This window comes from Elephas maximus, chromosome 25, assembly GCF_024166365.1.
Source record: "Elephas maximus indicus isolate mEleMax1 chromosome 25, mEleMax1 primary haplotype, whole genome shotgun sequence".
NCBI classification, from domain to species: domain Eukaryota; kingdom Metazoa; phylum Chordata; class Mammalia; order Proboscidea; family Elephantidae; genus Elephas; species Elephas maximus.
Window position 1 is genome coordinate 52697211 of NC_064843.1, and position 14920 is coordinate 52712130.

The 14920-nt window shown below is 42.7% G+C and overlaps 1 protein-coding gene across 1 annotated transcript in view; it reads left to right on the plus strand.

Annotated features, from left to right (window-relative positions):
- Positions 1-4884, plus strand: part of ISM1 (isthmin 1) — a 118029-nt gene extending 113145 nt beyond the window's left edge. The window contains exon 6 of the mRNA XM_049868959.1: positions 2280-4884. Coding sequence (XP_049724916.1) covers positions 2280-2797 — 518 coding nt within the window. The 3' untranslated portion in view covers positions 2798-4884. The remainder of the gene's footprint in view (positions 1-2279) is intronic.
- The last annotated feature ends 10036 nt before the right edge of the window (positions 4885-14920 follow it).

Below are 14920 nucleotides of genomic sequence, written 5' to 3' on the forward strand. Positions count from 1 at the left end.
ACCACCATCTACTTCCAAAATTTTTCATCACCCACCCATGGTCATTTTGCCTTTGCCTCCTTTACTGCACCCCACATTCCACCACAGCTGGCTTCCTTAAAGGGTGTGTACCTCGGCTTATCCGCTGCAACACACTGAGGCAGATGCTGTGGTTGCTCTGCCCATGTCCCCTTGTCCCCACCAAGTCCCTGTACACCAGCTCGACCGCCACATGGAGGCCCCTGTGTTTCTTTGCTGAAGGCTTTTTCTGGTCTCCAGAGCTCACAGGCCCATGAATGTGTGGTGGCTGGAAGTGACTCAGCCAGGAATGTCCAAAAGCAGCACTCCTTCAGTTGTTATTTGGAGCTGTTGGGTAAATAACCAGATCCATCACCCCTTGAATGGGAAAGCTCTGAGGTGTGTCCTCTGCACTGTTTCCCCAACAGAGCTGAGCTCCAGCTGTTAAAAGTGATTATCTATTTAATAATAATTAAAAAAAAAAAAAAACCCCTATTTAATATGCACCCTATATTGGCCCTGGGTGGTGCAAATAGCTAATACATTCATCTGCTAATGGAAGGTTGGCTGTTCAAGTCCATCTAGAGGTGCCTCAGAGGAAAGGCCTGGTGATCTCTCAGCCATTGAAAACCCTGTGGAGCACAGTTCTACTCTGACACACTTGTGGTCACCATGAGTCTAAGTCAACTTGACTACAACTGGATTGGTCTTTTTTTTTTTTTTTGGTTCTATATTGACTGCCTTCCTTCCCTATCTCACTTCCTTGCTTCCCTACTGGCATTTTTTAGAATCATCAGCCAAAGAACCATTTTCACTGGAATCTTCATCTCAGGGTCTACTTCTGGGAGTACCCCAACTAAGATATTAAGTAAATCAGAGGTCCCAAACTCAGATGACAAAATAAAGCCTATGAATCAGGTGGCTCAAGCAGGGACTGGGGTGGTCTGGAGAACCTGCACCATTGTCCAAGAAGTGGTCCCTGTTCACCTATTCACAGCAGCCAGTGGTTCCCATGGAGAAATGCAGGACCAGTGTAGACACATCTTTGGGTTTTTCAAATGAAGCCAGGAATCCCCATTTGTAAGTGAAATTGCCTATTTTTAAATGTTGACAACTAATTCAAAATTTTTTATTACTGTAATAACTAAACAGAACATCTCCTCAGGTAAATTCTGGCCAGTGACCTCTAGCCTAAATGTTAACAACAACAACAAAAAAAGTTGTCATTGAGTCCATTCCAACTCTTGGCAACCTCCTGTGAGTCAGGGTGTTCAATGGCTGGTTTTTCAGAGGTAGATTACCAGCTTTTTTTTCTGAGGCACCTCTGGGTGGACTCCAGCCTCCAACCTTTCAGTTAGCAGTCAAATGCGTTAGCCATTTGCACCACCCAGGGACGCCAGCCTAAATGTTAAGTCCCCCAAAAGGAGGGACCACCCCTCCCTTTCCTCACTGAAGCATTTTATATAGATTTACATACAATGATTGATAAATATCTAAGGTTGTTATGTTGTTTGTTGTTGTCTGTTGCCTTTGAGTCAGTTCTGACTCATAGCAACCCTATAGAACAGGGTAGAACTGCCCCATAGTGTTTCCAAGGAGTGGCTGGTGGATTCCAACTGCCGACCTTTTGGTTAGCAGTCATTCCTAGCTCTAAACCACATCTACGGTTAAGAGGCTAAAAGACTAAAAGACTAGCCCTAGTTTAAACCAGAAACCGAGTGGCAAAATAAAACTTAGTCCTTCGAATGTTTTTCAGAGGCATTTCTACCGCCTCATCCCTTGTTTAGAGAGGCGATTCAGAATGGTCCTGTGAATTATTGTTAATTTTGTTAAGGGTGTTCATGAGATTATAATTACCTAGGAAAAATCTCTTTTATTTGTTTATGTATTTTTATAGATTCCTAGTTAAATTTAGGAGTCATAATATCATATAAAAAAAATTTTTTTTCATAGTTTCACAAAATTAAAGACAAAAGATGAAGCAAATATAAAAACCCCATATAATGATGGTTAAATCCAGATGATGGCATATAGGCAGTCATATAAGTATTATTCTCTCTACTTTTATATGTATTTAAATTTTTTCATAATATAAGGGGGAGGGGAGCCTATGGACAAAGAAACTCTCAGTCATCTCCAAGTCCAAGAGAGACGAGAGTGGCCATCTGTGGCTTGGGGGCTCCAGGCAGCTGTGGGGGACTGGGGCTCAATGAGGGAGGTATTGACTGTAACATAGACTAGTTTTGCACATGGTGAGAGGGTGTCTCTGTGGCCTTTTTCAGACATGGACAGTTGTGAGCGATGGATGAGCTGCAAAAGTGAGTTCTTAAAGAAGTACATGCACAAAGTAATGAACGACCTGCCCAGCTGCCCCTGCTTCTATCCCACCGAAGTGGCCTACAGCACAGCAGACATCTTTGACCACATCAAGCAGAAGGACTTCCGCTGGAAGGACGCCAGCGGGCCCAAGGAGAAGTTGGAGATCTACAAGCCAACGGCCCGATACTGCATCCGGTCCATGCTGTCACTAGAGAGCACCACACTGGCTGCCCAGCACTGTTGCTATGGTGACAACATGCAGCTCATCACCAGGGGCAAAGGGGCTGGGACGCCCAACCTCATCAGCACTGAGTTCTCTGCAGAGCTCCATTACAAAGTGGACATTCTGCCCTGGATTATCTGCAAGGGTGACTGGAGCAGGTATAATGAGGCTCGGCCTCCCAACAATGGACAGAAGTGCACAGAGAGCCCTTCAGACGAAGATTACTTCAAGCAGTTCCAAGAGGCCAGGGAATATTAAGAGGCTGGGGATAAGGTGGACGGAGATGGGGGCGCCACCTCTGGCATTTGTAACACAGACACGCTGCACTGGTCTACTCACCTGGAGCAGAATCCTCGTTACCTGCATATGTGTATATTTGTATATACTACACGAATATTTTCCATAAATTACATGAGAGGTGTGCGCCAAGCCCAGGTGACTGCCATCTGAAGCCACGCTTACCCTCTGAGATGCCTACAGACTTTTTGGATATCCTGTTAGGACAATGCAGGCAGGTGCATGGGACAGCAAAGCAGCCAAAAGGACCTGGAGGGGATAGTGGGTAGGACTCAATTCACACCTGATCCAGTGTTTCTAAGAGAAGCTAAGTGGGCAAGAGACTGAAGGTGTAAACGTTATAAGCAATTTTTATATATAACTTATTTAATATGAATGTGACTTAAGTGCAAACTTTTCTCTGGAGTTGTTATTGTGAAACTATTTAATCACTTCTCTGAGAAAACAGAGAGGAAGGGGCTTAGAAAAGTGGAAGAGAAAGGGAATTTAGTAATGAGTTCTTTTAAACAAAAAGAAACTCAATGGAAATGTAGCGAAACAAACAAACAAACAAAAAAGCCACTGTAAACCAAAGGTTATTTAGTCATAAGGCACCTTGCTGAAGTCTCGACCATCCAAAATTCCCTTGCCTCAGACTGGGTCACGATGAGTTGGAATTGACTCAATGGCAAGGGGCTTTTTTTTTTCCAGACTGGGTAGGGTTTGGGAGCAAATGAGTAATTTAGGGGCAAATCTGAGGTCTGGTTTTTGTAACCATATTAAAAGGCTTTAGAATAAAAGAGCAATATTTCTTATTTGCATAATGCTATGATTCTACTAAAAAACTCCAAAATGGCAGAATTTCTGTTCATGTAGGTTCAGAAAACAACAGAAAGTTCAGGCATAAGAACAGGGAATAGCACTTTTCCAAAGGAAAAAAGGAAGAATTAGACCTCATTTCATCTATTTTATTTTAATACCATTGTAACAATTTTCCCTTCACCGATATATTCCTAGTAAATGCTATAAAAAGGGGAGGGAGGGCTAAAGTCTGGGAAATCCTAATTTTTTTTTATGTTTTAAGAAAGAAGAAAGCTGCATTATTTTTATAAAGTATTTATTGAATCATTGGGTCTTGTGCATCAAGCAGTTGTAATATGACCTGGTTCTGTAGGGTGGAACGTGGGGCAAATAAAGAGTTGGTTCTTATTCAATATTTTACTTGCAAAACTCCAGGAAAAGAGAATATATAATAAACTCATAATAAAATGTGTTGCCTGCATCCTTGATTTATGACACAAATACCATAAATAGCCTTGATGAAGCAGGGCTTCTAGGCAGGGAAAGGAAGGTTCAAACCAGGTGGGAATAAAGGACTCATTGATTGACATGATGGTGGGTGGTGTAGGTCATAGCATCTTTGGCACAAAGAGCATCCACCAAAGAGGCTGGAGCCCATTGACGCATGTGTGACCCGTTGCCCACCCAGAACTAAGAAAGTGAAGCCAAAGTAAAGGCTTAAGACAGCCCAGGTGAGTGGGACCACTTCCAGACAAAATTCTGCAATTAGGGTAATAAGTAAAACTATGCATCTTGCAGATTATTCCTTTTCCAGATGAGAAAACCAAGGCTGAGAGAACATAAATCACATTGAAACTCATCTTTCATTTCCTAGCCCAGTGCTCTTTCTACTACATTTTTGGTGTCCTCATATTCCTGGTGTCTTTGGTATTCTTGATGCCATCTTTGTTGTTGTTGTTAGGTGCCATCAAGTCGATTCCAACTCATAGCAACTCTATGTACAACAGAATGCCCAGTTCTTACCATCCTCACAATCCTTGCTGTGCTTGAGCCCATCGTTGCAGCCACTGTGTCAACCCATCTCATTGAGAGTCTTTCTCTCTTTCACTGACCCTCTACTTTACCAAGCATGATGTCCTTCTCCAGGGACTGGTCCTTCCCAATAACGCGTCTAAAATATGTAAGATGAAGTCTCACCATCCTCACTTCTAAGGAGCATTTTGACTGTACTCCATCCTTAGGTTCCCCTACTACAATCCTGCTCTTATCAGTCATTTGTACTTTAGAATGAATCGTCCATGTATTTCCCATTCTCAGGATATTTATATTTAAGATTCATTTCTAATTTGTGGAATGAGAAGTATTATGCACATCTAAAGGAATTTTAGGCAGCTGAACTTGTAGGGAAGAAAATCAATGTTTCCATATATCAGGGAAGCAGATTTGGCTTCTAGTAATAGGCAAAGAGAGTTGGCCAGCAATAATAGAATGCCTTGCCTTTGAGGTGAGCTCCCTGTCGGGACAGGTGTTCAAACGGAGGCTGGAGACGATGCACATGAGAAACTCAATTGAGTGATGAAGAGAGGCAGAAACGTACAATGACACCCTCTGATAGATACTCTGTTAATGGTGGGTGCAAAGCACTGGGAAAATAGAGGCAGGAATCAGGAAAGTGCCTATAAATTCTTACGGAGGAGTGGAATTTTCTAATGCAAAGAGAAGGGAGGGCGGAGTGGATGCATTTGGAATAAGAAAATAGCATGGACACAAAGTAATCAAATAGGAAGGAGCTTGATGTTTTTAGTGTTTTCTGGAAGCTAGGATGTTTAGAGTGATGAGCAGAGGGAGGAGAGTGGCAAGTAATGGAGCCATATTTCGGGAGTTTTTGTTGAGAATCTAGCATGGAATCTTCAGGGGACACAGAGATCTTTCTTACTACAGTGAGAATGACTGATCCAGTAATGTTTTCCATGGGTTATTTGTTTTTGTTGACCTAGTTAATTGATAATCAGAAAGTGGAGTGAATTGGGAGTGGGGAAGAGCATTTTGCCTCCTAAAGGCCACTCCAAAATACCTTTAGTCTCTTTGACATCATTGGGATGGTGTCATGCCTCTAAAAATTTGCTGATCTATAATCTGCCTCTATCAAGATAAGCTAATTTTCAATCTCAAAGCCCTATGAGTCTGATGGGTGAACCTCAGAAATCAAGACTCCACTACCCAGGTTATCCAATAAGACAAGGACGTTCTTGTTTTAGTCAATCCAGGGCCCACACTGCCCCAAGGTGGCTTCAAGCAATTTCCTCAGTGAATAGTGAATAATTTTCTGAAGGGCCAACATTGCCCACAGCAGAGTACTGCCTGTGACCTCTCTCTATAACATCTCACCAGCTGTTCTACAAACTTCTTATCTAATGTGCTGCTCCTTTGCCTCTCCCTGGAAAGATAACCCCTTTTCTGGTAATCCACTGGGCCCCTGGGGTGTCACATCTCAACAAGCCAACCTTGGCAAACAGATACCCAAGGCCCTCTAGTGGCTACACATGGGAAGGGCGAGGGAGAAGCCCAGGAAGTGTGTAGCTTTCTCTTCAGCATCAGAGTGCTGTTCAAGTGCCCACCATGATTATAGTCTCAAAGAGTTTCTGCCTTTGTATTTCAGCAGCTAAGAGAGTAGAGGGCCCTATCTTTGGACCAGGAGTCAAAGAATAAGTACTATAAAAAAGAAAAACAAACAAAAACCCACTGTGGTAGAGTCAGTTCTGACTCATAGCGACCACAGGGCTTTCCAAGACAGTAAATCTTTATGGAAGCAGGCTGCCACATCTTTCTCCCATGAAGCCCTGGGTGGTTCCGAACTGCTGACCTTTCAGTTAGCAGTCAATCACTTTACCCACTGCACCACCAAGTCTTCTTATAGGTACTCTACCAGTCATTATTTTCTGAGTATTTTGTGCCTCTGTACTAATCACTTTATCATGGGAAACCAAAAAAAAAAACCTAATTTCTGTCAAGTCAATTCCGACTCTTAGCGACCCTATTGGACAGAGTAGAACTGCCAGTACAGCTTCCAAGGAGCACCTGGTGAATTTGAACTGCTGACATTTTGGTTAGCAGCCACAGCTTTTAACCACTACGCCACCAGGGTCTTGCAGGTATTATTACATCCATTCTATAGGTGAGGAAAAAGAAGTCCAGAGAAATTAGCTAACTTGCCCATGCCATACTACTAAGTAAATGGCAGTCATGTTGAAGACAGTCTTTGTGATCACCAAGCCCAGGCTCTTAAACTTAACCCCTGTGCTATACTCTCTTCCTAAATCTTCCCAAGACTCACAGGTTCAGTTCTTTAGCTCTGACTTACTCTGCCTTTGCTCAAATTGTTCAAATCTGCCAACGTCCCTGGGCCAACCCTCATCAGTGTCTCACATTGGTCATACCAGGATCTGGCTTTTTCTCTTCTGTGTTCTGCTTAGTTCTGTCATATTCCCTAAGAAGTTTTTCTGAGTTCGTAGCTAAGATCTTGCTCAGATCAGGGTGAGTGGCAGATCTCAACGTTTCTAGAAGACAGTCTGCTCCACAAATAAGGGCAGAAACTGCTCTATTTTCCCCTGCACGTAAACTCAGTGCTAACTGTTGACTGTGGGATAGACCTCAGGGGCAGACACTGTGTCTCACCCTTCTCTGTACATTCAGCTCCTAGCACTGCATCTGGCACATATAGTCTGGACAAGGTGTAAAGGCCTCAGAGTTTAGGCGTTGAGTCAGACTGTCTGGATTCCAATCCTGACTGGCTCATTTGCCTGCAGGGTACCTATGGATAAGTTAATCAATGTCTCTAAGTCTCAGTTTCCCTATATGCTTGTGAGAATGAAATGAGATAAAGTCCATAGTTCCTAGGATGTCCAGGACCTGTCACATACCAAGTGTGCAATAAAGGAAGATTTGGGGTTGGTAGTTTGTCATTCGACAAATATTTATTGAGAATCTACTAGGTTCCAGGTATTGTTCCAGATGCCGAAACCATATCAGCGAACAAATCCAAGTCCCTCTTTTTGCAGGGCAGACAGGCAATAAATAGATATGTAATCTAATATGAGGTAATGGTCGTCGTCTTTAGGTGCTATCAAGTCGGTTCTGACTCATAGTGACCCTCTGTGCTACAGAATGTAACACTTCCAGGTCCTGCTCCATTCTCACAACCGTTGCTATACGTGAGCCCATTGTTACAGCCACTGTGTCAATCCATCTCGTTGAGGGTCTTTCTCTTTTTGGCTGAGCCCCTACTTTACCAAGCGTGATGTCCTTCTTTAGAGACTGGTCCCTCCTAATAACATGTCCAAAGTACACAAGACAAAGTCTCACCACCCTCGCTTCTAAGGAGCATTCTGGCTGTAATTTTTCCGAGACAGATTTGTTCGTTCTTCTGACATTCCACGGTATACTCAGTATTCGTCACCAACACCATAATTCAAAGGTATCAGTTCTTCTTTGCTTTGCCTTATTTGTTGTCCAGCTTTTGTATGCATATGAGGCGATTGAAAATACCATGGTTTGGGTCAGGCACACCTTAGTCTTCAATGTGACATCTCTGTTTTTTAACACCTTATAGAGGTCTTTTACAGCAGATTTGCCCAGTGCAATAACAGGTCGTTTGATTTTTTGACTGCTGCTTCCATGGGTGTTGATTGTGGATCCAGGTAAAATGAAATACTTGACAACTTCAGTTTGCTCCGTTTATCATGGTGTTGCTTATCGGCCCAGTTGTGAGGATTTTTGCTTTCTTTATGTTGAGGTGCAATCCATACTGAAGGCTGTAGTCTTTGATTTTCATCAGTAAATGCTTCAAATCCTCTTCATTTTCAGTAAGCAAAGTGCTGTCATCTGCATATCACAAGTTGTTAATGAGTTTTCCACTAATCCTGATGCCACAATCTTCTTCATATAATGCAGCTTCTCAGATTATTTGCTCAGCACACAGACTGAATAAGTATGGTGAAAGGATACAGCCCTGACACACACCTTTCCGGACTTTAAGCCACACGGTATCCCCTTGTTCTGTTTGAATGACTGCCTTTTGGTCTATGTACAGATTCCTCATGAGCACCCTCGTTTGTGAGTTTGTCATATTGTAGTGGCTTGCGTGTTGCTGTGATGCTGAAACTTATGCCACCAGTATTCAAATACAAGCAGGGTCACCCCTGGTGGAAAGGTTTCAGTGGAGCTTCCAGACGAAGAGAGATTAAAAAAAGGAAGGAGGAACTGATCATCTACTTCTGAAAAAAAATGGCCAATGAAAACCTCATGGATAGCAGCCGAACACTGTCTGATATAGTGCCAGAAGATGAGCCCCTCAGGTTGGAAAGCACTCAAAATACAACTGTGGAAGAGCTGCCTCCTCAAAGTAGAGTCAATCTAAATGACGTGGATGGAGGAAAGCTTTCAGAACCTTCATTTCTTGATGTGGAATAACTTAAAATGAGAAGAAACAGCCACAAAAATCCATTAGTAATCGAAACTCTAAATGTACAAATTATAAATAAAGGAAAATTAGAAGTTATCAAAAATGAAATGGAACCTTTGAAGATCGATATCCTAGGCATTAGTGACCTGAAATGGACTGGTATTGGCCATTTTGAATAAAACAATCATATTTTTTTTTTATGGCTACTATGCCAGGAATTACACATTGAAGAATGGTGTCTCATTCATTGTCAAAAAGAACATTTAAAGATCTGTCCTGAAATACAATGTTGTCAGTGACAATACAATATTCATATGCCTACAATGAAGACCAGTTAACACAACTATTATTCAAATTTACACACCAACCGCTAATGTGAAAGATGAAGAAATTGAAGATTTTTACCAACTTCAGCCTGAAATTGATCAAACATGCAATCAAGATGCATTGATAATTACTGGTGATTAGAATGCAAAAGCTGGAAACAAGGAACTAATGGTAAATGATATAAAATAATATAAAGTATTTGATTACCTATGTATAACGTTGCATTATTTAAGGTAAATCTAGTTGCCGTAATAAATATGTCTAAAATCACAGTGACTTAACATAATAAAAGTTTATTTCTCACTCTTGCAACAGTCTAAAGAATATATTTCTGGTTGAGTGTCCCTCCTCTAAATATGACCCAGGGACCCAGGCTTTTTCCATCCTGTGTCCTGCCACCTTCATGGGTACCCTGGTGGTCATCTCTTTTCCAGCCAGCTTTTAGGGAAAGAGCAAGGAGAGTGGGCATGCAGGGTTTCACAGGTCAGGTCAAGAAGTGTTATACTTTCACTTGCCCTCCACAGCGAAGTACATGCCACACCTTTCTTCAAGGGACGCTGGGAAATGAAGTCCAGTCAGAAGCCTAGAGAGCGGAAGAAAAGGACTTTGTGAGCACCCAACCAGCCTCTCCCACAGAGGTAGATCACCACCCACCTGATTACACAGAGCAGGCAAGAAAGTAAAGGGGCTCTGGATGGGCCCAAAGTAGGTGAACAGAAGGGAAAGCTCCTTCCCACCCCTCCACCGTCTTCCACATTGCACTATAGTGACAAGTTGGTCCTCTGTTTCCTTAACAGGTGGTCTTATGCCAATTATAGGTAACTATAAATTGGCATAAGTTACCTATAAATTGGCATAAGACCACCTGTCCTACTTACTTGTGACAGTTAATTTTGATGCCTCCACATCTTCTTGGCACTTACTGTTTCTGTGCAGAACAGCCCAGCTTTCATTGTCAGCTCCTGCTCCAAGTCTTTGCCTGATGGCTTCCTCTAGCCACTGGAGCCCACTCTGCTTACACAGAGGCAGGGTGGGAGGGCCAGGGAGTTAACACTGCTCCCAGAGCACTTTACACTTGACTGACAGGAACGTGGAGCACAAATACCCCAGCTCCCTCACTCCTCAAGTGGCAATTCTGGAGCATGCTTTATACCATTCTTGGAGTTCCCACTGGGTTTAAGCTCCAGTCGTGTGCAGTGGAATTTTGCTAGGTTACACGTGAATTTGTTAGTTTCCTTCCCTTCCCTCTTCTCCACTCCCCTGTGAGTGCTTCTGGGAACGCCTCTCAAATAAGCTACCTGCACTAGAATCCCTGTCTCAGGGTCTGCTTTGGGGGGTAGTGGAGCCATACCAAGACACCTTCATGCTTTAATACTGTTAAGTGCTATTCACATATGAGCTACTTGTTATTATTTTCATCATCCATGTCTGGGGATGAGGTTTTCTTGATGACTAAATCTACCAAAAAAGAAAAATTAGTCTCATTCTGGCCAGAGATAGGAGCACTACTAGATTTCAATACCACTGAGATTTTACAAAATAAAAATAAAAATCAAGTCTTTGCTATATGATGTAGAAGTAGAGGAATGGATAAACCCATAAAACGCTTTTTTTTGACAAATGGATTCCACTCCACAGAGAACCTATTTTCCCTTTCCTGATAACCTTTGGGGATAAATTGTGCCTAAGAAGCAAGTGAACCAAAGGGCAGGTGGCTAGAAATAGCGAAAACAGAAGGCATCAACGCCAAAACCAAACCAGTGCCGTCGAGTTGATTTCGACTCATAGTGACCCTATAGGACAGAGTGGAACTGCCCCATAGAGTTTCCAAGGAGCGCCTGGTGGATTCGAACTGCCAACCTTTTGGCTAGCATCTGTAGCACTTAACCACTACACCACCACTGTTTCCAAGAGAAGGCACAGGGCCTGTGTAATCACGAATTAGAGCAGCAACAGTGGCTGTTTCCGTCTTACCTTCTTCTGCACAGAAAACCTCTTTCTACCTGTATGTTTGAATTGAAAGGAAAGGTAAGTACTCCCTTCTCCCTTTACCTCTGAAGGCTGTGTTAGAGCAATCAGGAAAATTCAAGAATGCTCAGTTATCCTCTTGGATGATAGATTAAAGTTACTGGCATACAGACAATGTTCCTTCTATCAAACTCATATCTGCAATCATCCTGGGTTACGTTGGTGTGGGGCAGGTCTAGGTTTATGTTTCAACAGGAGCAGACCCTAAGACAAGGATTTGAGTGCAAGTAGCTTTTTTGAAAGGTGATCACAAGATGCACTAGTAGGACAGAGAAGTGTGACAGAGAAGGGAAGGCAAAATAAAGGTGTGTTAGCAGGTAAGCTATGGAGACAGTGTTGGTTCTGTGGTAGATTTCTAGCCTTCCATACAGGAGACCTGAGTTCGATTCCTGGCCAATGTACTTTATGCACAACTACCACCCATTCATCAGTAGAGGCTTGAGTGTTGCCATGATGCTGAGCAGATGTCAAGACTAAAACAGACTGGGAAAAAAGGGCTAGCAATCTACTTCCAAAAATCAGCCAGTGAAAATCGTATGGATCACAATGGTCCAATCTGCAACCAATGATGGGAATAACACAGGACCAGCAGCATTTTGTGGTGTCTAGGGCCACGATGAGTCAGGTCTGACTTGACAGTAGCTAACGATAACATCAAGTAAGTTACCACTATGGATAGCCAGAGCTCAATACCACCATGCAACTCTGGGAGTTATAACCAAGGGGTAAGGGAGCTGGGGTATTTATTCAACAACTCTCATCAGTCATTGACTGAGGACTAATTCTGGGTGCGTTAACTCTCCAACACTCCTGGCTCGCCCTCTACCTGGGCCAACTACAGTCTTGTGGCCATAAAAAAAAAAGTGCTCTTAGGTGGAGAGTCACAGATACTCAGAGTAAACAGCCTCTGGTGTATAGAGATGATTGTCTAAGGGACAGGAACAGGGCACCAACAGCATCTACAAAGTAACGATCCATAAATTGCGGAGACTTTACTTACATTCAGCCTTGACAAGAGACAGACAACTGAACCTGCTTCCAAAAGGCTGCAAAGGCACGGAAACACAGAGGCAGAACACAGATACAATACACACCCTCTGCAGAATTCAAAGAGGAGACGGAGATCAGGAAATTCAGATGGGAAGAAAAGCAGTGTTTGCAGACTGCAATGTAAAGAAGCCTTGACAGCTACTGAGTGGCCTGTGGAATGCTAACACTCATGGATAACAGGGATGCTGCTGGCCAGTGTGTTTCGCAGGAGTGGCCTATCTACTGTTCTAAGGCTCCACACACTTACTCGGAATGCATTGGGCCCAACTCACAGGGCCTTAGCCAAGACTCACAGGGCCTTAGCCAAGAGGGAAGAGTTCCCTGGACCACCAGGGAATTGAGAATGTGGGTTTTCCCCCTTCAACACAGTTTTCTAATCCACTGCTTCTCAAACCATCCGTGATGAAGAAGCAGTTCTGAGAGACTGATAGATTGATTTCCAGTTCATCACAGCCTCGTGTTTTGTCAAATACAATAAAAAAAAAATGAATGAATAGTAAATGCTATTGAAGGAATGTCTGGGCGGCACAAATATTTAATGCTCTCAGCTGCTAACTGAAAGGTTGGAGATTCCAGTCCACCTAGAGGTGCCTCAGAATAAAGGCCTGGTGATCCACTTCCGAAAAATCAGCTGCTGAAAGCCATACGGAGCACGGTTCTGCTCTGACACACATGGGGTCACCATGAGTCAGAACGACTTGATGGCAACTGGTCTTTTATTTAAACAATATTTTTAAAAAGACATACAAAAAACAAGCCCCCAATTTTTATGATTAGATTCAACAGACATAAAATTACTCTTCCAAGTTGCTCTAAACATTTGTAAACAAATCTTCTCAACTTTTGAGTTTATCTCCTTGAGAACTGAAGAACAGTACTGCTCTGAGGACCACACTTTGAGTAGCACAGCCCTAATCAACTTTGCGAAAACTATCAAGACCTCCATGAGCATTGATTCTGGCCCAACATAGGAAGAGTTATGAGAAAGTTTCCCAGGAAGTGGGGGAGGGGTGGGAGCGCAGAGTTCTGTCTTTGTCATCCATTTACAATTTCCAATGGAAAAATGTGTGGGTCGTCACCATTATGCCTGCACAATTTCAGACAAATTAAAGGCTTGCCTCAGTAATTACGGGGTGGGTATATTCAGAAACGTACATCCATGTATACAGGACTGCATACAGTAGTGTAAATTAAGGCAGAGCACTTACAGCCAGTTCCTTTCCTGAGGTTCAGTATTGGTTTACAGTGTGGGATTAGAAGAACAGGGATGTTTTCTGGGATTAGAAGGTAAGACTTTCCAGGAATAAATTCACGGGACTAGAAAGTCTTTGGTGAACCCCACCAGAAGAACAAAGCTTAGATACAGATCTTTTTTTTTTTTTTAGGTTTCCATGTAGATATTTGGAAGGCCAACATACAAAGACCAGTGACTTGCTTGTAATGGCAAAAATAACATCATCCTTAACCATTTTAGCAACCGGGGTATTGGCAGGAGACTGGTTTGAGACACAGCTGCAATAGCAAAGCTGGTCAAGAGTTTTATGACTTTGCTAATTTTCTATCTGCTCTGGGAGTAATAAATATGCCCTTATAGATATTCATGTTTGCACTCAAAATGCAAAAGCCTTTTAAATGGCACAGAAAAGCCTTTCATTCTTGAGTCATGTAACTCATGGATGATTTTCAAATTGTCATGTTTGAACTGGAAAAATAACATTTCTCAAATTAATCAGGCAATTGCTTCAAGAATATGACTCAAAGGATATAAAAATTTCAAGCCTGACTTTGAAAAAAAAGAAAAAGTTTTTTTTTTTTCTATGCAGCTAAGTTTATTTTTCACAAAAGACCATAGTTAAATCTTAGGTTTATTAGCCATGGAAGGGAACAGTCTAAATGAACTACGCCTTTAATTCCTTAGTGAAAGGGAATGTTAGAGGATCTTAACAAGCAACTTTGAATTTTTTATACCGCTAGACATGTAGTTCTGCTTTATCTAGCTGACCCTCCTTTATTCCCTCTATACCCAGCTGCCCCCTGCCACCCACCCACCTATGGAGAGCTCAGCAAATGGAGAAGTAGTAAGGCAGAAAAAAAAAAAAGAAGAAGAAGAAAGAAAACAGCCAAAGTCTCCCAGGACAAAATTCAAATTCTCTTCGGAGCCTCTACAGAGGGACCCCCTCCCCTGTCAGCAACACAAACAGAGTGAGGCTTTTGATAAGGTGAAAATAGAGTGACTCACACAGCTGGTGCACCTTTCCCCAGGAAGCATTCCCATCCCTTCTCAGGGAGGACAGGACCAGGAAGGGATTTCCAAAGGCCTTCAGCCTCAGAGCCCTCAGACTTCCTCAGGTCAAAAAAGAACAAGGTGTCCTACACTGATGGCTGTTGAGGGCAAAATTTTCATCAAGAACGTTCCAGGGTCCTTGCCGGGAGACCCC